This window comes from Neopsephotus bourkii, unplaced genomic scaffold (assembly GCF_033783945.1).
Source record: "Neopsephotus bourkii isolate Nb327-2 ecotype Australia unplaced genomic scaffold, CSIRO-AGI_Nbou_v1 NB_1279, whole genome shotgun sequence".
NCBI lineage: Eukaryota > Metazoa > Chordata > Aves > Psittaciformes > Psittacidae > Neopsephotus > Neopsephotus bourkii.
Genome location: NW_026901764.1, coordinates 2,695,212 through 2,720,460, shown reverse-complemented (window position 1 = coordinate 2,720,460; position 25,249 = coordinate 2,695,212). Strand labels below are relative to the sequence as shown.

At 38.5% G+C, this 25,249-nt stretch overlaps 1 protein-coding gene across 10 annotated transcripts in view; it reads left to right on the top strand.

Annotated features, from left to right (window-relative positions):
- DOCK10 (dedicator of cytokinesis 10) overlaps nt 1-25,249 on the top strand; it is a 159,664-nt gene that overhangs the window by 120,865 nt on the left and 13,550 nt on the right. For 8 of the 10 annotated variants that reach the window (XM_061365177.1, XM_061365183.1, XM_061365179.1 and 5 more), the window contains 24 exons: nt 954-1,025; nt 1,623-1,769; nt 3,728-3,811; nt 6,572-6,668; nt 7,949-7,993; nt 8,478-8,653; nt 8,787-8,903; nt 9,805-9,916; nt 10,600-10,721; nt 10,807-10,921; nt 11,084-11,150; nt 11,874-11,921; nt 12,587-12,688; nt 14,719-14,843; nt 15,439-15,551; nt 16,269-16,406; nt 17,928-18,110; nt 18,672-18,782; nt 20,178-20,393; nt 20,874-20,931; nt 21,258-21,356; nt 23,020-23,126; nt 23,600-23,722; nt 24,678-24,791. In XM_061365177.1, the coding sequence (XP_061221161.1) occupies nt 954-1,025; nt 1,623-1,769; nt 3,728-3,811; nt 6,572-6,668; nt 7,949-7,993; nt 8,478-8,653; nt 8,787-8,903; nt 9,805-9,916; nt 10,600-10,721; nt 10,807-10,921; nt 11,084-11,150; nt 11,874-11,921; nt 12,587-12,688; nt 14,719-14,843; nt 15,439-15,551; nt 16,269-16,406; nt 17,928-18,110; nt 18,672-18,782; nt 20,178-20,393; nt 20,874-20,931; nt 21,258-21,356; nt 23,020-23,126; nt 23,600-23,722; nt 24,678-24,791 (2,691 nt within the window). The remainder of the gene's footprint in view (nt 1-953; nt 1,026-1,622; nt 1,770-3,727; nt 3,812-6,571; nt 6,669-7,948; nt 7,994-8,477; nt 8,654-8,786; nt 8,904-9,804; nt 9,917-10,599; nt 10,722-10,806; nt 10,922-11,083; nt 11,151-11,873; nt 11,922-12,586; nt 12,689-14,718; nt 14,844-15,438; nt 15,552-16,268; nt 16,407-17,927; nt 18,111-18,671; nt 18,783-20,177; nt 20,394-20,873; nt 20,932-21,257; nt 21,357-23,019; nt 23,127-23,599; nt 23,723-24,677; nt 24,792-25,249) is intronic. The other 2 variants (XM_061365176.1, XM_061365180.1) reach the window with 2 other exon arrangements.

Below are 25,249 nucleotides of genomic sequence, written 5' to 3'. Positions count from 1 at the left end.
CAATATGATGTAAGCAGTTACCTTTAGGATATTTTGTTTCAGTTTTGGAAGATGCAGGGAGAATATTCATCTGTAATTAAGGCAGTTATATCTTATTTCAGTTGCTGCCTTTGACTGACAGTGATCAAAATGAGAATGATTGAGGTTTCCTGATGTTTCTCATATTAAACCAGGTCTACAAAGTTCATACATGTGCGAGTCCCATCACTGAGCCTATCGATTATAAGAGAGTCCAGATCAGGAGTTCCCAGTGGCAGAAATGTGTTCAACTTTTTAGGGTGAACCAGTTTCAGTTTTCTGTGCTGAGCCACTGGAATAGCAAAAATAGCCTGAAAAAAAAGCAGAAAAGGTAGCTTGCAGGAAACCTGGGCCATGCAGAAGTACTTGTGGTTGGGTTTGTTCTGGGTTTGGTTTTTTTTTTGCAATTTGTAAGCTTTTTGATGGTATTTGTTTCACATATCCCCCAAATTATGTGAGGATGCAGATATTTATCTGTATCCTACCTGTTAGCTATTACAAATGGTATTTGAAGAACCACTCTATTTATCTTTTAAACAAGTAACATCCTACTCTGGACCAAATTAGCAATCTGCTGAAACGGACAAGGCAGTTTATTCTCAGTTTCTGTTCTCAGAGGTTCTCTGTGTCATGCATTTCTGCCAGTTACCTGCAAACAAACAATGAACACAATGCTCAGCAGGAATGGAAGGATTGTAGGTGTGGTGTTTTTGGGCTCCTTATTGCACAGAGCCACAGTGACAAAGTGCCTGAGATGGCGTCCGTTCCAAGGATAGGATCTGATGTCACTCAAATACGTAGCAGTTGGTCTCTTTAATTTATTTGTCACATAGAGTTTATCATTGTACATACTGAGAAATGCAGTCCATCTATTTATCTAAGTATTTATCAGACAATAATTTTTCCTAATGTCTTTTTTTCCTTTCTTTTGAAAGCATTCCTGGTTCTTCTTTGCAGTTATCTTAAAATCAATGGCCCAGCACTTAGTTGATACAAAGAAAACAAAGGTAAGTATATACATGATCTCGATTAAGTAGGCAATCAGCCTCTTAGGGAAAATATAAAATATGGTATCCTGGGAAATACGCATAGTGGGACATTTCTTTGTCAATAAAATAAATGCTGTTATACTTTGTGAATTACTTCTTTTAAACACAAAAACATTATATTCCCTGCTAGGCTCAAATCTGTTCTTGCTTGTACAGAACTGGTGGGCCAAAAATACAGTTGCATCAGCTCTGTAATGGGTGGGGAATGGAATGAGAGTTCTCTTATTTCTACTGATTGCCCAAGAGGTGATTATGCCAGACAGCAAATAGATGATCTAGAAACTCTACTTTGCTTGCAGCAGACCTTACCTAGCTGGACATCAGTGCTTTGACCTTTCTTCCTGATTATCGAAGATGCTCTTGGTGTACTTGTGCTGGAATTTGAAAAATTACCACTTTCTGTCTTTTGGCGTTTATACTTGGAATAGATCCAGGGAAATCTAGGAATATGCCTCTTGAATGATTTGTGTTTTACTGTATACCTGGCCTGAATGTATTTTCAGGTTTAATGTGCAACATTGTACACTCTCAAGTGATGATCTATTCCCTGCTTAGGTTTCTCGAACTCAGAGGTTTCCAGAATCATTTCAAACTGAGCTGGATATACTTGTGATGGTCTTAGCAGACCATGTTGTTTGGAAGTACAAAGATGCTCTTGAAGAAACCAGGAATGCAAACTACAGCACTGCCAAATTTCTCAAGGTGAGATGTTCTGTCATTACAGCGTATGCATTTATTTCCCCATATTTAGTGCAAACTTAAGACTGTTCTAGGTTAGTCAAAGGGAATAAACACAATTCTGAGGTGATGATGGCTCAATTTGCAAATTTACTGTTGACCCATAGTTCAGTTTTTCTATGCATTTAGGTCTTTGAGAATGCAAAACTTTTATGTAAGTCAGCTTTAAAGCAATTCTGATTAATTTTTATCTGTTCTCTGACAGAGGCCAAGTTTTCAGATTTTGCAGATTCTTGCATTCAAATAGGTAAAATTTTGATAAGGAACAAAACTGTAGTTACAGTTGTGCTACTATTTTTTCTTTATATACTTATAGCTCTGAATGACTGAGTGGATTAGTATTTACTAATCACTACCAGAGTGGGCAGCTCTTACAAACCAGAATAAACAAATTGCAAGTATTATGTGATATACTGTAACCTACCTTTCTAATTCTGTAATGCCCTTTCATATACCAAATATGGCAAAATACATGGGTGCTTTGCAAAAGTCACTAAAAGGAGTTGCATTTTATGTTTCTGTCCCAGAGTTTCTAAGTTGTTTTAATTTTCCAAGCATTGATTTAGCTGCGGAGCATGGGAAAATTGCCGTTCACTAACTTGTGTGGCCAGATACTTAATCTAGATTTATACTGAACAAACACGCACGCACACACACACACGCACACGCTTTTCCATTGATGAAAAGGTTGACATTACTGATGTACAGAACATTGTATATGCTACATACTGAAACTCGGGCATAAATCTTTTATGATCAATTGAAGCACAACATTAGGGGAGAGCAGTATTCCAGCAATAAAATGTTTCTGTGAGGTTATAAAGAAAACAACCTCAAAATGAAGGTGGATTTTTCTCCTTTCATACATAGGTGAAATAAATTATGAGCTTGCTGTCCACTGTTGGCCTCTGTTACTGATACCATATGGAAGCCCTAAGCTGCTGCTGGCATACTGATGTTAAACTGTATCTATCCATAGTGTTACATCATGTGGAAGATGATGCTAGTTTAAGGCAGGAACATAGATGGACGAGCTTAGTCATTAGTTGTGTGGTGGTACACACCTGTAGGGCTATTGCAGATTTGCATGCTATTTTTGTGTGTTACTCAGCTAAACTGAGAACAACAGTAATGGTGCATCATATATTATGCCTTATGGCTGTATTCTAATTTCTTTTTGACTAGTCTGCCAGAAAGAATTACATAGGTTAGAGATTATATGGCTTTCTCCAGACTGGAATTGCAGCAGCCTTGTTTGAATGCTGTGCAGCAGAAGGCTCAGAACTCCTCTAATTTTGCAGAGTTCAGGAATACCAGGAAAGGGGGGAATTCAAGATTGCTTTCCCTATCTGGTGGGCTAACTCTGCAAGGAAAAATGTCAGTAACTGTAGCACCAAGGCTCTCAAAAATGTTTACAACTTCTGGCTATTTATCTCCATCAATCAGCAAGAGCAGTGTTCTCATCGTGAAGTAATCTAGTGGCATATTTGCTCCCAGAGAGATAATGTAACTCATAGGCAGCAAGTATTGCAGCTGGATTGATTCAAGAGTCACAGCTCTGTCACTGAAGGAGATGCTTGGGTCAGCTGCCACATGCCACCTCTAGTGATTGAGTGTTGTAGTGCATGGATAACTTGCAGTAGGTAAGCTTTCTCCTAGTGCACTATGCACTGTGACAGTTATTTTAGAGTGTAGACACAGTGAAAATGAAAAGTTTGATCGATTTATTATTACTGACAATAAATTTAAAAATCAAGCCAGATACACCAGATTTTCGGGTATTCCTTGCTTTGTTATAACACCAGCTTAACCTGTGGGAAAGACTCAAGTTTGCAAGTGACACAAGACAAGCAGCCAGGTGAAGGAAGGTCACATACTGCTATTCTGGCTATAAAATAGTAATTCTTTTTTTCCTCCCTTAGCGCTGCTTTACATTTATGGATCGTGGATTTGTGTTCAAGATGGTCAACAATTATATAAGTATGTTTGGAACAGGAGACAGCAAGGTATTCTTCTGATTTGTTTGGTTTTGTTGATTTTGGGAGGCTTTTTCCGATGTGACTTGCTAGCAGAATATTTTTATATTGAAACTATTTATGATCTATTCCATGGCTTCACTGTGCTCAGTACTCAAAGTCAGTGAAAACATTCACCATAAATATGCGCTAAAGGCTCTTGGGTTTGAGCTGTCTATCCCCTTCTCTGGGTGTAAATATTTGTGTCCAAATAACTACTCACAGAGTCCTGGGAGAGCAAACTCTGCAAAGACTGCTCAGACCAAAGCATGCAAAAGGCTGAATTTAAGGTTTAATTCTTTGTAGAGTAAATTTGCAGTTTGGTCTATAAATATCAGCAGCAACGGGCAGTCATTTTCTTTGGGGAGATTAAAGTGAGAGCATATGAACAAGTCCATTGTGTAAATTCAAGTGAGAACGTAGTATCTCAGTTGCTTTGAATGTATGGTATGCTTTTATCTTATCGATGATGCAAGAAAGCTAATCTGCTCCAAATTAGTTTGTGCTTGCTATGAGGAAAATTCGCTGTAGCCCAAATTTCTTCTATAATAGCTATAATAATCAGTGATACAGTTTGAGCAACAAGTTTCAAACTTCAAGAGGTCCCCAGATTATTCAACTTCTCTACTCTTCATCCATCAGGATGAGTCACAGGCTTTTTCTCTTCTGTGACTGGGTTTCTGAGCATATAAGATGATAGCTAACAGAATGTATTCAGGATATACACTTTGAATGACTCATCTTTCCCCAAAAAGCTTACAAACTTTTGTCCATTAACTTTTTATAATTATTCAGTGGTGATCTTGGCATTTGCAGGCTGTGAGTGCGGTTGCTTCAGGTCTGTTTTGCTTTTTTACGAAAACCAGCTTCATGCTGTACCCGGGTCTTTCACTTAATCTCTGGAACAGATGTAGAATTGGAGTCTTTGAGTGTCAATGTCATAGCCTGAAGTCTATTATTCTGTAAATAATTTTATGCATCTGAAAAATGTTTCCACATTTCAAACTTCCCTAAATAAATCAACCATAGAAACAGATATGTAATTAAAAAAGCCAATTAATGGCCAGTGGAAAAACCTGAGACTGGTCAGTGTGCAGAGCAGAACTAAGCATCTCTTTGGCAGTAAGTGCCTGAGCGTTGCCAGCCACCCAGCATCCCTCCAGAGCCACCTGCCAGCATGTGTAGAAGTGGAATTACCGCAGAGCTGGGACAAATGTACCACTGGAACAGGTTTTGCAGCACCTGAAAACAACAGCCACAAAATAGAATCAGACATTTCTGACCGCAAGGAGAGAGGCCTTGCATTGCTTTCATTTTCAGTCAGTCTCCTAGGCAAGTCAGTCATTTCAGTGCAGTGTGCTGCAGGATTTCTTTCCGTGTGTCTTTTGCTTCTTTAGTTGGATTGTTTATATATCAAAAGGATGATAATGCAGTCTGACCCCTCTCCAGAAAATTTAACAGTGAATATTGCAATGTTCACTTTAGGAGTGAATATTGCCTCTAGTTTGCAGGTATGCCAGTCTATAACATTTCAGTTTGAATTTATTATAATTGTGACTGAAGCACTATAATTTCTGTTTCACAGAAATACCCCTCACAGTATTCTGTATTTTGACATTTAAACATTGTTTTGAGAATATTTATTCAAAAGTTGAAATACCTCATTAGAATTCAGTTCATTGTTGTCTTCCTTCAAAACATCACAGTTCCTCTTGGAAACATATTTCAGGTGCTTCATTTCTTTATTTGCCATTAGACCCTGAATTGTATGTCCAGCTGTATTCCTGCAGTGCAATAAAACATTTCAGGGAAAAATTCCCTACTATCCACCACTCAGTAGACTCTGAGAAGTGCAAGTTCCAGGTATCCTGGCCTGATGGTGGCAACAGAAATGCTACAATTGAGCTTTAGGGGCTGACAGACTTAAACACAGGGCAAATAAAAGACCATTACAAGAACTTCCTAATGCTAGGCCAAATGTTTGACTTAAGTTCATGCAGCATCATATTGATAGTCCTGAATGACTGCTTTCTGCCCCTCAGAACAGTGAGCTGAGAAGGTGGAAGTAAAAATTTATTATGGGATGTCATGTATTATCTGTATATCTCAATGGCACATCATTATAGTGGAAATAATAAATTCCTGAGGTAGCTGCAAGGCCCCATAAGAGGGAGATATCAAGAAAATGATACCAAAACTATGTAATACCCAAATCTTTCAGAGCTGGAACTCATTGGCATCAATTAGAGGAAGTTTTCACCACTGTCAGTAAGTTTTGGATCTGGTCTGTGTGGCTGAAACTTTGTATGTTGACCAAAAAACGAAGAAGAAGAAGAAAAAAGGAAGAAGGGGTTTCAGGGAAGAAAGGCACAATAATTATGTTGGACTGAAATTTATGTAAACTGGAGAAGATATTTTGCTATGATAATATACTATAGTATATACGATCAAAAGACCCAGTGTAGCTTTAAATATACTTTATATATTTAGTTTGGATCAGGCCTACAGTTATCAGTACCTCTTCAATGAAAAGCATTTTTAAGGAATTCATAAAGCTTGTTTGTGACAAGTTTGTTTGATAGCAGAGATGAAACCCAGATGTTCATTATTCATGCAGCTTGACGTAACAAGCCATAGATTTTCATTATTGGTATGAGTATGTATTTTTAGGTAGAGATAAGTAATGCAGTTCTGTCTTACCATTTTCCCTGTTGTAATGTGAACTGAGCCATTGCCTGTTGTGATTTTCAGACTGTACATCAGTTCAAGTTTGACTTTCTCCAAGAAGTCTGTCACCACGAGCATTTTATTCCTCTGTGCCTGCCCATACGGTCTTCAAACATTCCTGGTAAGGCGCCACCCTGAAAGGGTTTTTGTACAGTGATGAATTATCAGGAGATTCTCTCAAGCATTATGCCTGCACATCAGGCACAGAAGCCCCAAATGGGTTTTCAGGTGTGACTCTTAAGCAGTGTAGTAAAAATAGCACCATTTCAGTACACCTGTAAACAAAAACAACCCCTGACAGCCCATTTAGGGGAGGGGAGGTGCCTTTTGCTGGAATATTTGAGATGAATGAACTGGACAATTTGTGAGGACTGATTACTAAAGCTGCAGTAGGTGATGAGCTAGGGAAGGGGTTGAACAGGTACAGCAGGAACGCAAAGAAGCTGAGGCAGTGATAATGGCATTGTGAAACTTCAGTATTTAAGAACAGGCTTTCCTGCTACTGTTGGGATGTGTCCATGTAACAGCCCTTCCTTCCTGGGGAAGCTCTGAACTGGACATGCAGCATGTTTGGAAACATCCATCTCTCAGATAATCAGCCTTGGGTACTTTTTATTTTAGAAATCATAGAATGGTTAGAGTTGGAAGGGACCTTAAAGATCTTTTGCCTCCAGAGTATCTTAGACTAGCAGACAGGTCCCATGCAATATAGACCTTTTCCTCCAACTGCATTTACTTTCTTGGCCTCTGGCAAGCCTGAACTGTATGTGCTTACCACATGTGGCATTTTACCACAAGCAGTGAGGCAAGAGAGGTCCATTTCAGAATCTGGACAGTTAATAATGAGCTGTCTTTCAAGGCACAGGATACTGTGTGTAACACATATTTTGCATGAACAGGTTTTGCCTGTACTCTACCACAGGAGTGAATCCACCTTGCCCATGCCCCAAAGCCAGCAGCCACTGTGCATTCAATCTTTTGCATTGAAATCTGTTATTTCAAACATTAATTTGTGACAAGCGGACAGTACTGGGTGCAAAGGCACTCAGTACTTGTTTTCAAAGGCACTGGGATTTCAGCCCTGGGCACAATTCCCAGTTCTGACGGTTTTCCATGAACTCTGGGGAGTTCAGGTATGGTCGTTTAAGCTGCTGAAAGTGGAAGGTGTCTTCCAGTGGAAGGCAGAATCATATCTCAAACTGTGGGCCTTTGTCTCCTTTTTGTTTCGGTTTTCAGCATCAAAAACTGGGTTCAGTTTGATGTTCATAGTTTGATTCAAGCTGTTCAATTCAAGTCAAATTAAAAAAAATAAAAAAGATAGCAAATCTATTTTTACACTTAATAAGTAAAAAATATGCATGATTTTTGCCTATTTTTGTTTCATTTTTATGAAAAATGAAGACCCTGTGACCCCTTCAGAATCAACACAGGAATATCGAACATCAGGTATGAACAAAATGCCTGCTGTCAGCAAGCAGAATTGTGCATCAAGAGCTTTAAGGTTTACTTGGGCTGCTGCCACTGAACTGTGGCAAATTAAGGCAAAAATTATTTGTCATTTTCCAAAGTGGAATTATTCTAGAGCTCTGTGGGTTAGAGCTCTTCTAGCTAGAATATGGGAATAACAATATAGACATGCCTCATAGAAATGAACAGTCTTACTACATGCAAACGTGAGATTTATAGGAATGTGTGTATAAATATGTATATTTATATATAAATATAATTATGTATATAAATTATCTTTTTATAGTAAATGTAAAGAGTCCATAATTTTAAGAAATACTAGCAAGTGAAGGAGTAGAATGAGGCAATCAGATCAGAAAATCAAGGTTTAACAGTGGATTAAATCAATAGTAATTGGAAAATTGAGGGAGGGCGTATGTAACCTACATGATAATTCAAGCATTCTTGTCCATTCTGTTCCAAGATATTCCAGAGTACACACTGACCAATGAATTTTGCCGTAAGCATTTTCTAATCGGAGTCCTGCTGCGGGAGGTTGGTTTTGCCTTGCAAGAAGACCAGGATATTAGGCACTTAGCTTTGGCTGTGCTTAAAAACTTAATGGCAAAGCATTCATTTGATGATCGATATGCAGAGCCGGTAAAGAAACTGTTTGCTTATTCCTTTTCATTTACTTGTTCATACAGTCACTAAACATATATGAAACTTCCTTAGCCACTAGTATACACTAACTAGTTTCTTCAGGATTATGTTGTATCTTTCATTTTTTTAGGCGAAACAAGCACAAATAGCAAACCTGTACATGCCACTCTATGGAATGCTTCTGGATAATATGCCAAGGATTTACATGAAGGATATGTTTCTTTTCAATATCAATACTTCCAATCAGGTAATTTTCAGAACACAGAAACAATCAAACTGAGATCTGACCCAGTCAATCTGGTGGGAAGAAGTCCATGTTCATGCTGGTCACAAATTAGCTAACAAAATGCATTTCTGAAAATGCTGACATGTTTGCACCTACAGTGTTTAATTTGGAAGGTCTCAATTTGCAGAGCAGCTGCAGGGCCCTGGGAGTCTCTATTGGAGGGTGTATAGGCTGCGAGTCTGGAACAGACCCAGGACACCGGCTGTCCTGGGGCTGGAAACTCAAAGTTAGAGGTTTGCAGCCCCAGCCTGTCTGTCCGGTAGGTCTGCCTTGGTGCTTCAGGCTGAGGACTCTGTCTTTGCAGGGTTACGTAATGAACCCACAAGCAGTTTTACTTGTATAACAGAGGGACCATGAACTATTCCAGGAAGCAGAAGGAGTGCATACAAGTAGCTTTACCTTTACCACCAAAGAAAACGTCTGTATGAACTGCACATGTGGAGGAGCATGTTTGATTATTTCTTAATACATTAGATGTGTTATAATCAAAGCCCTGCTTTAAAAATTAGAAAAGGATTTCTGCCAGGGTGTTGTCTTTCAATCCTTCCAGCAAACAAGCCTGTATCACAGTATCATTTCTAATGGCAGTTAATGGTCCTTTCCCAAGGCTGTGCTAGTGTTTAAGAAGCACAGTTAGATTCAATCTGTTCTTTACAACTTCAGTTATGAGAGTTTTTCGTATTACAGGTAAATATTTAGCATATTATGGCAAGCCTTTCTCTTTTAAGGCTGCCATGTTTAAACAACTGAAAGTAGGTTTTCAAGCTCAGTGTCCAAGAAAAGCCTGTTGGGTGTGCTGTCATTGAGAAAGTTCTGAGTGATATCATTTAATGGAGTTTCTTCTGTTTCCTTCAAAATACAGGGATCTAGGGATGACTTGAGCACAGCTGGAGGATTTCAGAGCCAGACAGCAATGAAACATGCAAACTCTGTAGACACATCCTTTTCCAAAGATGTTCTGAACTCTATAGCAGGTATTAATGACAGATAGAACATGCACACAGGTAGATTTCTGTGTCTCTCAATCCATCGTGCTTTCTGCTTAGTATTCATGGAGGATATCGTTATCCCATTTTATACAATATTCAGGGAAACATGGTACACAAAGTTTCTGGTTTGGGGTATTTTTGGATTGATTTTTATTTCTCTAGCGAAGCTGCTGCTCTTCCACTGCTTCACTTACTCTCCTGGTTTGGAATGATGCCAGTATTCAGGCTGTTACAAATATCTGTGCCTGAGTTCATCCTTATAGTCTCTGCCTGACATAAGAATAGTTCCAAGGTTTTTCCTGAAAACTTAGTTTTTCCAGGCTTAATGGAAAAGTAGAAATACAACTTTGTTCACTTCCTCCAAACTCATTTCAAAATTCAGGGAAGTGCATGGACATCTTCCCACTGATTTTTGTGGCTTTACTTCAGGCCTTACAGAATGCAGCAGACCATTTTAATTCCATGAATAACAGCAAATGGAATCATTTTACTTCAACTTGTTGCATGTTTTCAGTACCGAACAACTCATCAATAGCTTTGCTATTGGAAGTTCAAAGCACTGGTGTCAATCCAGCGTGTGACACATTTTAAGTTTTCCATTTGTCTTATTAGTTTTTGTATCCATAAATGTTTTAGTTTAGCATGTTTGCTATGACTTTCATTTACAGCCTTTTCATCAATAGCTATCTCTGCAGCAAACCATGCTGACTCCAGAGCTTCCTTAGCAAGTCTTGAATCTAACCCAAGTACCAATGAAAAAAACAGTGAGAGAACTGACACGTGTGAAAAGGTACATGTGCAAATGTTGAAAACGGTTACTAGGGGTAAAAACCTATCACTATTCTTAACAAGGCCTTTTGTTGTCAATTCAACAGATCATGAGACCTTTGTCTTTGATTGGATCAACTCTTCGTTTTGACAAGTTGGATCAAGCTGAAACTAGAAGCCTTCTTATGTGTTTCCTTCACATTATGAAAACCATTTCAGAAGGTAAGAAAATATGCACTCACTGCCTAATTTACTTCGTTGTAAGGTGTTGTGAATACTGAAGCCACACAAATACAAAATGAGAATAATCATGAGTGTATTTTACAAGGTTTGGGTCAAGTTTAGTTCCCTCTAACAGCAACACATTTTAATATCTTCTTTTAGATGCACTGATTTCCTACTGGTTGCGAGCACCATTTGCAGAAATAACAGACTTTTTCAGCATTTTAGAGTAAGTTCACTTTCTGGATTTTATGTTAAATGATAATGTTCTAAATGACTGCTGCAAATAATATGTCTTTTAGGTTCATCCACCTAAGTTGGAATAGTCTGAGATAGGTCTTGTATCTTAATATCTTCTGAAGTCATATTGAAACATTATCCTTCAGTATGTTGGTCATTTCCATGAACAGAGAGCATAATGCTCTGGGTGTTCCTCCTAAAAGAGATTTTTATAGTAGCTTTTGCATTTGGAGTTGAGATTTTGTTCTCTTGAGAAAAGTATTTTAGCTCTCCAAAATTTGCAGACTATCAGAAAAGCTGTGCAATGTAGGATTCCCTGCTTTTCACATCTCAAGGGTGATTTGCTCAATCCAGTCTATGCATGTCTGCAGAATCCATGCAGGTGGCTGTTTTCAGAATTTCCTCACCATTTTGTAAGTTAAACACAAGTTATTTAACTCCAGCTGGTGAAGAAGTAATGCTTTGCAGCCAAGGCTTTGCCTTTGCCTCCTCACCAAGCAGGAATCTTCAACTGTGAAGGGAGCAAGGGAACAAAGGTGTGGGAAGTGGTGCCACATCTTGTGCAGCCCTAAGCTGTGAATTGCTGCATTCCATTCTGTTTGTTTACTAAGAGGTGCATATGCCACAAATCTCTTCAAGGCACTAAAATTCAGCATGTTTTTGTGATTAGGAAGTCATTAATAGGCATAAAATGTGTTGTTTTATCTTTCAGGGTTTGTCTGCAAAATTTCAGATATCTAGGAAAACGCAATATTGTAAGGTAATTCTCTGGTTATAGACAGTATGTTAGTGTTTTAATGTTACTGTGTTACATTAGGCTTAAATGAGGTTAAGAGTGTATCTATCAGTTTTCTCCTGAAAGCATCAGTCTAACACTCTGAAGCCAATGTATGGTTTATTTTTGCATTTTTTTTGCAAACAATGTTATCGTGATGTGGACATCTGAGTACATACATAGTGTAAAAAATTACTTTCATGTGATGGTATGATAATCACTATTGCATTTATAACCCAGAGTACCATATTTCAACCATATTTCTGTGCATATGCCAAAGAAAAGGATTTGAACACTGTATTTTCCATCCATATAATGGAAAGAAAAATTTTAATAGGCTTAGATAAATGTTCCACAGTAATTACAAAAAAAAATATCTTCTGTCTTTACCCACTCTCTGAGGAAGTGCGAGATCGTGTTCCAGCTGTGAAATGTGAAATGCACACTTTGTCCCAGTTGATGTTTCATTCTTAATGTAATGTTACCACTGTGAACTTTTCTATATGTCATACTGTGGAAAAGCAAAAGGTCACCGGATGAACCAGTTCATGCTCCATTGCAGGTTTTGTCAGGCCTGTATTTATTCTTAAGAGGCTTGGCAAATGAATGTCACGTTCCATAACAGATTAACAGTTATTTTCTCTTAACAGGAAAATTGCTGCTGCTTTTAAGTTTGTTCAGGCCACCCAGAATAATGGAACCCTTAAAGGTTCGAACTCCTCTGGCCAGGCATTGGGTCTGCTCTCACAATGGTAATGGCATATATTATTAACTCCTATAAAACCACAAACTATGTTGTCATCCTCCAGCCCTTGTATACTGTCACAGTGTTGACTGAAAAGAGGGTGATGCAATATGTAACTTATTTCAAAGCCCCCAAAGCCATAAAACCCATGAAAGAATTAAGCTCCTTTAACTTCAATGTGACTTGTAAGCTGTTGGTTTAAGTATTATGTTCAGAAAAATCTTTACTTACTGTCAATATTGTTAAGTATGGCAGAAACAGTACTCATGGTTTCAGCTCTGATTCCTATTTGAAAGATAATCCACAGTTTTCTCCAGCCTGATGGAGTTCACATTCCTGCAATGTTATGCTTTCATGGAATCTTACTGCTTTAGGGATAAAGTGTATCTATGGATACACTTACTTCATTGGGTGATTTGTTCCTCCCCGGTAACATAGGGCTAATAATTTTCATGGGCTGCATGTTAATAAGCTGCAGGTGCAGCACGTTTAATAATGTTTTTGGCCCTTTCAGTGGAAAGAGGGATCCTTTTCACATTAATAATGCAAAACTCTAGAGAGAAAGCAAACTTGATGCTGTGCAGCTTGTGGTTGTATCTTAAGAGCATGGAGAGAAAGTTGCCCTCCCTCATGAGCTTGGATTATTTACATATAGCTGGAATATGCTCACCATTATGAGCATGTTATCTTGGAATGGAACAAGGGGGGAAAATGCTGCTTTCTCTGCCATAGTTCTTCCTTTGTTCCTCTACTGAGCAGCTTTCAAGAAGCAGCGCTGATTTCATTACCCCAGCTGGAACTGACACACAGCCTTTAGGAGACTTGTTTTGTTGCACGTTTGCAGATGAACTAACATGGTAGCAATACAGAAAATAAAGTCATATTTCTGTTATCTTCACGGCCTTCACACTTTACCCTCTCACAGATCACCGTTTGTGGTCCAAATGACTATTTGTTTGTCCTGTTGTAATACAGAGCATTTTTTTGATCATGAGTTGAGAGTTGTTGCCAGTGATCACCTCTAATTTCCACTTGTATTTTTGTATTTCAGTTTTCTGAAATGTTCATATGAAACCAGACTTTCCATCCCTCTGCAAAAAAATAACAAACAAAAACCAAACACCCCCACCACAAAAAAAAACACCTTGGGATCAAATTTCCACAAGTTCAAACTACATTAGTTTATTTGTTTGCCAGGATATGCACCCAAATTTTTCCACTGTTACCATTGGAAGACTTTATCATGGTGACTGGCGAAAGTCTGACATCAATTCCATACCTGTGCTGGCAACTTAGTCAGAAACGATTTCTGTAGAAACAGCCAACATAAAAGAGGGGTTAGCTAGGTACAGGAAGTAATTCTGTCTTAAAATATTTTTGAATTGTGCAAAATGAGGAAGCAACAAATTTTATTTCTTTTTTTATTAAATACATCTGTATTTTAATAAGTGACCTGAATTTTGAGAGATGTTAAATCTTACTGAATTCTATAGCAGTGAAAAGTTCTTTCAAAAAGTATGAGAAGCACTGGCATTTTATTTCTAAGCTTCTCATTATATTTTAATGATGTGTTTGCCAGCGTCAAAGAGGGTTAAGAGATCACGCACATAGGCACGCTCATATTTGTTCTGTCCCTGTCAGTTTGTCTTTTTTTTCCCCTCATAGAAGCTGTATTAGTTCTTGCTTGAGCAGGATACATTTTTCTTGTATTCTGAGTTGAAAGAACTCATCTCAGTTTCTCTTCACCCAAAGGTAGTTTTTCTAAACATCAGCCAGCTATTTAAGCTGATGCTTTTTTTCAGTGCCGAGTAAGTGCTTGTCTCCTGTGATCCGAAGAAATCACAGCACATCTGTTTGTTTTGTCTACCTCACTGACTTTCTTCTTCATCTTTGTTTGTCTGAAATGATTTGCATTTGTTTAACTTAGCTTTTGAAAAATACTAGAGACAATTCTGACATGGGAAAATTCTGTATAGGCATGATAGTTTAGTCTTTGTTTTTTTAAAAAGATTTTTTAATAGTATCTTTTAATTTCAGGGTGCATTCTACTTCTAGTCACGATGGCCAAAAGCATCACAGATCTCAAACATTACCAATAATCCGTGGCAAAAATGCACTTTCTAACCCCAAACTCTTGCAGATGATAGACAGCAGCACTGCAAGTAAGTACAAAATAAATATTTACTTCCTTCTGGAGTTCCGTGGGGGTTTGGATCTGGCTCTCTACAACTGAACCTGTTGTCATGAGTGCCAATGAAAGACAGCCTGAAGCAGAGCCTAAACATAAATAGAGCTGCTGATTCTGCCTTTATTTTTAAGTGAGTAAGAAATCTGAACTTTAACTTCATCAAAGCTCATTTAGAAACAAAATTAATTACAATAACCTGACATATTTAAATAGCCTTAATGTCCAGTTATTTCCCCCTTCCCAGCATCTCTTGCATCTGTGGTTATGTACCTTGCTGTACAAGCAAAAATTCACTGGCTGAAATGTTACATTTATTAGATCTAGGACTGAAAGTGAACTTTTCATGGCCAAAGGCTCTTTAAAAGATGGAATTCAAGTCTTCTATCTCATTTTCCAGTTAGCTTTCTTCCTTTGAGGACAAACAGAACCAAAGGAAGAATATGTTAACATCTCTGATGCAGCTGGTGGAAGTTGACTCAAATTCCTTCCCCTTAATGTAGATTGTAGAATTACAGCATCTTTAACTCATTCAGAAGGTTGTTTGTCATCTTACCTTTTATATGCTGTAGGCAGCTCCAACGAAACAGACATTGTACAGTATGTAGACACAGAGGCAAACATTGCTACAGAAGTTGCCCTCACAATCCTTGACCTGTTATGTCTTTACACTCTGAATCACCAGGTATGTTTTGCTGTTTCATTTTCTGCTTGAACTGGTGTTGTGTGGGATATGTGGTGGAAGGAAGGCTTGGGGGAGCAGGCACACAGAAAGCTTGAAATGCCTGAAACATCATGAGAGGGAAATATGGTATGTCAGTGCTCAGTAAAGGTATTTTATGAAGGAACTGACTTGTATGACCCGAACTGAGTAGAAGGATGTAGATGAAGACCAACCTAGGTGTCCAGGGCTATGTACAGCCTTACTCTGCATGGAACTGTCATGCATCTACTAATGTATGACTGTCATGCATCTGAACCATGTTTATCCCACTAGATTTCAGAGATGTTAGACAAAAGATTTCCAAACTACTTATCATCTGTATAGTCAGCAGGTGGATCCTCTGCCTCTTTAAAAATTGCTCTACAAATACTGGCCCAAATGATTTGCTGTTAAGTCTCACAGCTACAATACAGCAGTCAGCTCCTTTTGGATGTAGTGTCTACAGCCATTAGATCTACTCTGTAACATTCACAAATAGGAGTACAGGCACAGGAAAGTGCTGTCCTTGAAAAAGCTACAAGTAAAAAGAGTCTGCAGCAAGCTGGGAATGCCTCATCTGCAGAAATTTTACACCGAAAAGCTATCTTGCTAGGAACACTCTGATGTAAAGTCCATCAGATCCTTCTGTTTGTTCACTTTAATGACCAGAATATCCTGTCTTGTCTGTGAACCTTCCAGAGGCAGCTCCAGCAATCCGATTGCCAGAATGCGTTGATGAAGAAAGTCTTTGACACACACATGCTCTTTTTGCAAATCAACCAGTCAGCAGCTGCTCTCAAGCACGTCTTTGCTGCCCTGAGGCTGTTTGTAGGCAAGGTAACTGTGGTTTTATTCTCTTAGCCTGACCTATTAATATGTTATAGCAAGTACATCTTGAGGTCATATAGGTACTTTGAAAGAGTTCTGATCTTCACTGTATTACTGGTCATTCCTGACAAAAATATCTTCTGATTTATTGTTGATTAAAAGTGAGAAGTTCACACTATCTGAAAAATTCTGGTTTGGAAAATAAAAAATTTACTGAGAAAATGGAACTTATAGAGTAAATAGATAAGTAATGTCCAGGTCTGTGTTGTCTGGCTATATCATTGGCTTTCTTGCTTTCACCACCCATGGAAGAAAGCTTGAAACCCATGGTCTTCATAGCAGATACATGGGTTGCAAAATCTAGCTAGCAGCGAATGATTAAGCTGTCCGAAGAGGACCTAACACGAGAGTATTCCATACACATCACCAAAAATTCATACAAACTAATAAAGTTTCAGAATATTTTGTTTTCAACATAGAAGAGTTTTTAGACAAAAACATGGTTTTGGGTCAAACTGTTTATTTGATTGCATCACATCATAGGTCAGTGATCGCAGTCAATTAGACGCTTTGTGTCAACCACAAAGCCTGCACAGCTGCCAAGTCATAGATGAGATCCTCTCAAAACTGACCAGAATGTAGCACACTGGTAAGCATTGCTGCTGGCCTGATCTCCCAGATGTTTCTATCAAATGCAACAGTGTAGATCAGTTTAAACCATGTGGCCTCCTTCTGGTTTTTATCTCAGGGGAAAGGAGCAGGAAATCATGTTTCTCCCAGTAACATAGCTGGAGGATGTGGGGGAAACACAAAGTAAACCATCCACAGGCTGCTTTAAATTACATACTAGACGGAAACAGAAGAGGAGGATGAGTAAATATCCAGGATTACCCATTTCATTCAGCCTATATCTCTCAGGACTGAATTCTCTCTTCAGAGTTCTGTGGGAGCAGGGATCAGGTGTGGTTTCTGCAGCAGAACCTCTCGAGCAGTACTTGAGATCTGCAGTAGCCAAGACATGTATCTTCCACCTCTCCTCAGTCTTGTCTTCTGTTACATTCACCCTGCTGATAAATAGCAGGTATAGTTTGGAAAGCCATCCTTCATTGGTCTCCTGCTGTTCAACCGCTGGAAATTTGCTGACTTTGCTACTGAAAGTGTTTTCTTTCTCCTGAACACCTTTTATAGTAGCGCATAATGCCACACACGCTTTTCCTGGTTAGCTATTCTGCATTCCTTGCAGACAGGCTGCTCTGCTTTTATGCTTGCTGTGTGCCAGCTGCTGTCTGGATTTCCTCTAGGCCAGTTTGTTACATTGCATATGGTGTTTGTGTGAAAACCTGTGTGTGGTTTTTACTTAATCTTAATTTGCACATTGGATTATGTTTAGCTGGTAGCTAACTTTTTCAGTAAACCCTGGTGTTAGTATGGGAGACAGGGTTGTTTTTACTGATGGCTTAACGAAGTACCGACTCAGAATAACTGTACAAAGGCCCGAGAGTAGTGCTAAACACACTTTTTCTTCAATAGTTCCCATCAGCATTCTTCCAAGGACAAGCAGATCTCTGCGGTTCTCTCTGCTATGAAATCCTGAAGTGTTGTAACCATAGATCACGTTCGACTCAGACAGAGGCATCTGCTCTTCTTTATTTTTTCATGAGAAAGAACTTTGAATTTAACAAGCAGAAATCAATAGTCAGATCCCATCTACAGGTAAGTGAAGCGTGTGATCGTCGGTGGTTAGCTGATACCGATTTACTGCACTGGTTTATGTCATTATTATTTTTTATGCATTGTAGCAAAGTAATTCTTTTGGAGTCCTCAGGCAAGCCTCTTTGGCACCTTGATTTTCCTGTTGAGTCTGAAGACATTGGGCTGGATTCTCTGCTGTTCTTGGGATTTTCAGCTCTGTTCCAGGGAGAGACAGCAATTGTGAATGTAGCCGCATATCCAGATAAATGTCTGTTCTTGATTCACATGTACTGCTTATAGTAGTGAGAACATACCTGATGCAGGAATTAAACAGAATATGACAGTATAGTTACAGAAATAGAAAGTCCAGTATCAATGCGCTTACATTGCAAAATGAGCAATTACAAACATTAGAAAGATTACTCATAGTCCTTGTGTTTATATATGGTACCTTCTTAAGACAGGTATAAACATAAATCTCTGCTAGCCTTATACATCAAGACATATTAAAATAGGGACTAAAAACTATTCAGAAACGTTTTTGTTTGCTAACTGCACCCTGTGTTTGCTCCCCCCATGTAGCTCATCAAAGCAGTGAGCCAGCTGATAGCAGATGCAGGGATTGGTGGATCTCGTTTTCAACATTCACTTGCAATTATAAATAACTTTGCTAATGGAGACAAGCAGATGAAAGTAAGAAACATTTTTGTTGTCTATCACTACCCTTGCAAAAGGTCAACAATTTCAGAGGAGCAAGTGTTTCAGTGAATAAATTTCTGGCTTTTTTATTAGTGATGAATGCATTCATAGTGTGCCTTTTTCAGGCAGCCTGAAATTCATTAAAATGCTTATGACTCAGAAGCTTAATAACTGAAAATAATTTTTAAAACAAAAAAAGTATTTTTTGTACAAATTGTATTGTTATTCGCTTGCTTAATTTGTTTATTTGCCTGATGTCAGAGAAGGTGTCATTCATTGTGACAATGACACAATTGCGGCTGACAGTTTTTAGTCTACAAACTGTCCCTTATTTTTCAGTCTGTTCAGTAAACGTGTAGCAAAAACATGCATGACATTTGGGTTTTGTAACAGCTTGCTAACCCCCTGAAAAAGGCATTTAGCTTAGATTTGTTACCATTGCTATTATATTCATTGTCTGTAGTAAAGGTGTTGAAAAGGATTCCAGTCTTTAATTTTTACAATTCCTGTCCAAACATTTGTCAACATACATTTTGAATTTTATACTTTGGAGGTGTTTTTCATTCCCTGAAGGTGACTATAGGGTGTCTCCACTGAGGTTAGTAATAGTTAGTGTAAGCAAATTGGTAGGTAATTGGCATAATTAATTTGATGTCTTACTTAATAAGGTGCAGTTACAGTTGTATTTGTTTTCAAAGTCCAGTTTTGATTTCCCAGCACTGCAGTCAGTCACACTGCTTCTGTAACATGCTCATCTCTGTGTGTTGTAGGGAGGGAGCATTTAATTTCATATAATTTTTCTGGATGTTTTTACTTTTAAACAAAGGGAATGAGGGGAAAAAAAGTCTGAAATTAGAAATATATTTCATTGGTTATCTGAAAAAGAGAAACTGCGGGGCTGAGTTAAATGTGTTGTGAACAACCAATATGAGTAATACAAGGACTCACTTTGCTCAGTGTGAGAAGGCCAAGAGCCAGGTCATTGTGCTTTATTCCCTGCAGTGAAACATGCTGTGAGTTAAGCAGAACTATCTATAGTGCCTGGTGCTCTTCATCAGATGAATGTGCACAAGAATCCAGTCCTGGATCCAGTAGGCAATCGAGGAACAAATGTTTCAGTTTGCTGGCTTCAGCAGAGTTGTTGCATGCAGACTGGTACAGCTGACTGACTGGGATATCCTGTAGGTGCCATGACATGACACATCAGTAAAAAAAGTCAAGTATCTGTGTACACTATGTGTGTAATGTGGAACTGTGACACTGCTCCAAAGCCTGCTGAATTAGGGAAGGGAAAGGTGGTCTTCCGTAAGCAGGACTTCAGCTTATTCAGGGGTGCTGCATGTGGCTCTTCAGATGGTTTTAGTGATGTATTGCTTATCTTTCCCAAAGAACGTTAATTTCCCAGCAGAGGTGAAGGATCTGACCAAACGCATCAGGACAGTTTTGATGGCCACAGCTCAGATGAAGGAGCATGAGAAGGACCCTGAGATGCTTGTGGATCTGCAGTACAGCCTGGCTAATTCGTATGCCAGCACACCAGAATTACGTAGGACATGGCTTGAAAGCATGGCCAAGATACATGCAAGAAATGGAGATTTATCAGAGGTAATGTAAATGAATAAATAGGAAATCTATTTGTCTTTAGGATGAGATGTTCTAATAAAAAATGCTTTGAAAAACAGACAATAGTAGCGATTTAAGGGAATCATACAGTGTCTTTCATATACTTGAAAGTGGAGGGAGACATGTTTTTTTGAAAAACACCTAGAGAAGTGGTGTTGTCCTTTTCATCAAAACATAAATGGTTGGTGCAAAACTCCAGTGCATAACCCAGGAATATCTTATTTACTCAGTAGTCTTTCTTGAGAAAATCTATGCTTTTACCTAAGACACTTAGTGAAATTAACACTCAAGAAGGATTTCATCACTTATCCCTTTATTTTCTTACATGATTCTATTAATTTTGCCTTCCCTTTTCTGCAGCATGACTTGACAGTGATGAAAGTGTGTGCTCCTTATCACATGTATGCTATAAGTCATACAGTGTACTTTAATATATGCATGTATTTTGGTCTCTCATTACAGGCTGCTATGTGCTACATTCATATTGCCGCTCTGATTGCAGAGTACCTGAAAAGAAAGGGTAAGACCAACATATTCAAAACCAGCTATGTATTTGTAAACTTTGTTGTTGAAAATAATTTTTGGCTGTCCTGCTTGCCTTATGTATAAAGTAGTCTTAAAGCTGCTTGAATTCTTCTCAAATACTTCATTTTTAAAACATATCATAAATGCCATTCTTAGCTCTGGAACAGTGAAAGTGTATGTTTTGTGTTAAGAGTGTAATTTAAATGTTTAGTGAGCTACTGCTAAAAGAGAATGCTTCACTTGTTAGTCTGTTGTTATTAAGTATGCATGTATTAACACATACCAGTAGCAGTATACTAATACCATCTTACACTATCATAGGTTACTGGAAAATGGAAAAGATTTGTACCTCACGTATGCTCCTGGAAGACGGTCAAGTCTCTGATAGTAATGTGTTACTAACAACTCACAATGGAGGAAGTGAGTGCTCTAACCGTGCCTGTTTATGGGTCAAATAACATACTTAGGGAATCAAATTACTGTTCACCAATTGATCTGGAAAAATATCTACCAAAGCAAAAATATTTATAGTGCATGTCGATGGCTGTAACAGCAAGCAAGTAATGTTGGAAACATTATATGTTACTTTCCTGTTAATCTTTGGCTCGTTTGATGAGTTGTTCAGAAAGTCTCTGGTAAGGGCTTTTTCAGCAAGAGGGCAGCCTGCTCTTCATTGGCAACAGAAATCCCTCTCAGGTCAATTGGTGTTTAGCATGAAAATCCGTGTCCAATTCCAAAGCTGGGAGGGCAGGGGAGTGGAATTAATATCTGGTTATCCATATGTAACTTAGTAGAGATAAAGATTTTTTCTTTGCTTATTAAAGGAAAAAAGCGCAGTCTTTTATTTTTAAATGTGTTTATGCCAATGGTTATTTAGCTTGTGAAGTGTGCCTTTAAAAGTAATTATTAGCATGAGGTATTTTAGCAGTTTTCACAAAGAGCAACTTCTGAGGGCAAGGGCAAATATGTGGGGAAGAAAAAACTTAGTTTTGAAGGGACCATAGTTCTCCACTACACCTGGAAGTGTCTGTGGGTGACATGAAAAAATGCATCCTTTTAGAAGGAAACTTTCTGTGAATAACAGTAGAGATGGTTCACTAGTGGTAAAATATTTTGCATGAGTAACAGATCACAGGAGGTGAAGCAAAGAATCTTATTTTAAATCTATATTTAAATGATCTTCAAAAGTTGACAGAGAGGATGGAGCCCCTCTCTCAGTGTGTAAAGGTTAGTTTTTTAAACTAACCTTTAAATTGAACACAGGTTATGTTAGGAGTTCATCACCTCCTCTAACATGTTTACCTTCTCTGTTTAAGAGTAGTAGTAAAACTTTCGTGGGTCAAACTCTACCTGATCTGTAATGTGCAATGCCTGGGCAAGTTGTTCCTTTTGCAGCTATTGCACTAAGGACCGAGCTTAGCAAATACTAGGTGTAAATTCAGTTTTAATCCTTGTGATCTTTCCCATCAACAGCTTCTGCCACCACCCTGAGCTTTCTACAAGAGAGTTTTTCTCTTAGGGTTCTGGTCACCTCTCTGCCATGGTATCCTCAAACCTGGTAAAGGCACACTGTGTTCCAGAGCAGGCATCTCTCTGTCAGATGCAGCAAGCCCTGGGCAACTGTGCCACTCTCCCTTAGGAAATCAGATGGGTGGGACAAGTGCAGATCCCAGCATGTAGCATTAAGTGCCTGTGGGTCAGGCCAGGAGTTATACGAGTATAAATTATCTCACCTCAGCCTGCCTATCAATTCCAGTATAGATGAGCATTGCACATGTAGCTTTGTAAGGGCTGCCAGCACTGTACAGCTAAGGAACCAAAATGCCAAAGAGAGGAAAAGATTGCATCAGGAAAATGTTATAGTTACCCTTTGCCTGGACAAGTGGATTTATATTGTAGTGAAAATGTGTAATAGTCTCATAAATTCAGTCAGTTCCATTTGTGTTTCTCATCACTTGGGCTGTGAAAAAAGTAATTAACCCAGTCAAATAAAATCAGATCTGTTTTAATTGCATTCAGTAGCTTTTTTTAATGATCTGGTTATTCACGCATTAATTGACATTGTTATGACTTGCACTTCAAGGCTTATTTTCCATGGGATGGCCTGCTTTTCTGAGCATTACCCCCAACATTAAAGAAGAAGGAGCTATGAAAGAAGACTCCGGGATGCAAGATACTCCTTATAATGAGGTCAACAGCATTAACGTTTATATACTTGTTCTGTATCAACAGAAAGTATTATTTCTAATGGAAGCCTGTGCATGTTGCAATCAGTTATAATGAGGGTATACTTCAGGCAGTATTAAAAGGTACACAGCTTTTGAATGAATTGTCATAGCTGTTGTACTAAATAGCAGGGATAGCTGTTTTGCTAACAAGAGCATTAAGTACCAGAGCAGGAAGCTAGGGAGTCCATGAAGCCCAAACCCATTCTTCTGAATGAGATGTCAAGTATTCATGTACTTTCATGTTAGTTATTTGAGGGTTTTTATCTAAAAAAGAGCTAGGTCACCAGTACCTGATTCAACATTGTGTTACTGAAATAAACCTTAATATAGAAGACACAGAATAAAAATGAATAGTGGGTGTGTGCTTTTGCTGCCTTGCTATTAATTAAATGCCACCAGCTGTCAAGTGATCTATATGTATTTCTGGAATTACAGAATATTCTTGTGGAGCAGCTGGAGTTGTGTGTTGAATACCTGTGGAAGTCTGAGAGATATGAGCTTATTGCTGAGGTTAACAAGCCTATCATTGCTGTTTTTGAAAAGCAGAGGGACTTTAAAGTAAGTTGGTTCATATATTTGTATTTTTTAATTCTCTTAAAAGAGCAGTGGAGATAAGTTTTAAGAAAAAATGTGCTTTCTTTAAAAGGAATCTTTTTTTCTTCATGTCTGTAATTTCTCCTTTGAATGCTTTGTGTTGTGAGTAAATAAAAATAACCCGCTGGTATCTTACTTTCCTCTTTTCAACATCAATGCAATGGTTAGTAGACAAAAAAATTTCAAACAAACCTCTCATATTATCCAGTGGATGTGAATTTTTGCATGTGTTTTTAAACCAAAAGCACATTTCCATTGTATTTAGTTTTAGAAAGTGCTGATAAATTGTGTGATCTCTTCACAGTCCCAGGGTTTTTTTCTTTTATTTACTTGGCAATCTCAGTACATAATGAATAATCATACTATAATCTCATTTACTGATTTTATGGTTTTAAATCATAGTAAAAGCCAAGAGGTAAATAGCAATAAGCTGCATGCTTAGGAAACAAATCTTGAAGAAAACTTAACTCTGCCCTAGCCAAAACCAGCACACTCAGTTGAAATTTTGATTCACTATCCTGAGAAAGTGCTCTTTAGTGGTAATTGTGGATAGTGTGTCTTTGCATGGGGTTAGGAGCTGATTGGAACTGTTGGCACCCTGCTCTCACCTGCACATAGGATATTTGGGTTCCCTCTTAGTAGGTCTCTGACACTGTCTGGTGGTGGGTCTTCCTGTGTTGTCTTCCTGTGTTGCCCTATACACAGAAACACCCACTGCCACAAAACTGCTCAGAAGATGAAAGAAACCTTGAAATGACTGCTAACAAGGTTAAACTATTCTTTCAGTATGTACAGCCATCTTTGCAAAGGTTTGGGAATCCAGGTAAGGCAAGCCATGCTTGTACAGAACTATAGTAGTATTTCCCAAAGTATTTGCATGCTCTCACTTCCCCCCCCTCCTCCCTGTTTCCTAATGTAGAGGCTGTCGGATTTGTACTATGACATCCACCGCTCATACCTGAAGGTTGCAGAAGTAGTGAACTCTGAGAAACGTCTATTTGGGCGATATTACCGTGTTGCATTTTATGGGCAGGTAAGTCAATTTGTGTTCTTTTGTCTCCACACATTCTCAGATTTCAGCATGTTCTTGTAATCCTGATGTATTTTCAAGAAGCCAAAGAGGGGAAATGCTTGGCAGTGAATCATGGGGGAGAAAGGGCCTTGTGGGTCAGACTCCAAGCAAGATTTTACTCGGAAAAAAGAGCACTCAGTTGCATATGTGTAAACTGCTGCTTTGTATTTATTGGTGTATGGAGAACAGCCTTGTACATCAGCTTTAGTTCTTGACTTCATCAAGCAAAACTGAGACTGAGGCAGGGCAGGGTGTTTTCCGAGTAAAATTTATATAAAACCAGGTAAGACATCTTTGATTGATCTGTGGTTCCCTTCTATAACAGAGCTTAAGCAGAGCAGAATGCAGTAGATGCTTTGTTGTGTTTCTCGCTGACTCTGACTTCTGCTTTCAGGCCACCTCCGATTCTGTGCAGTGTA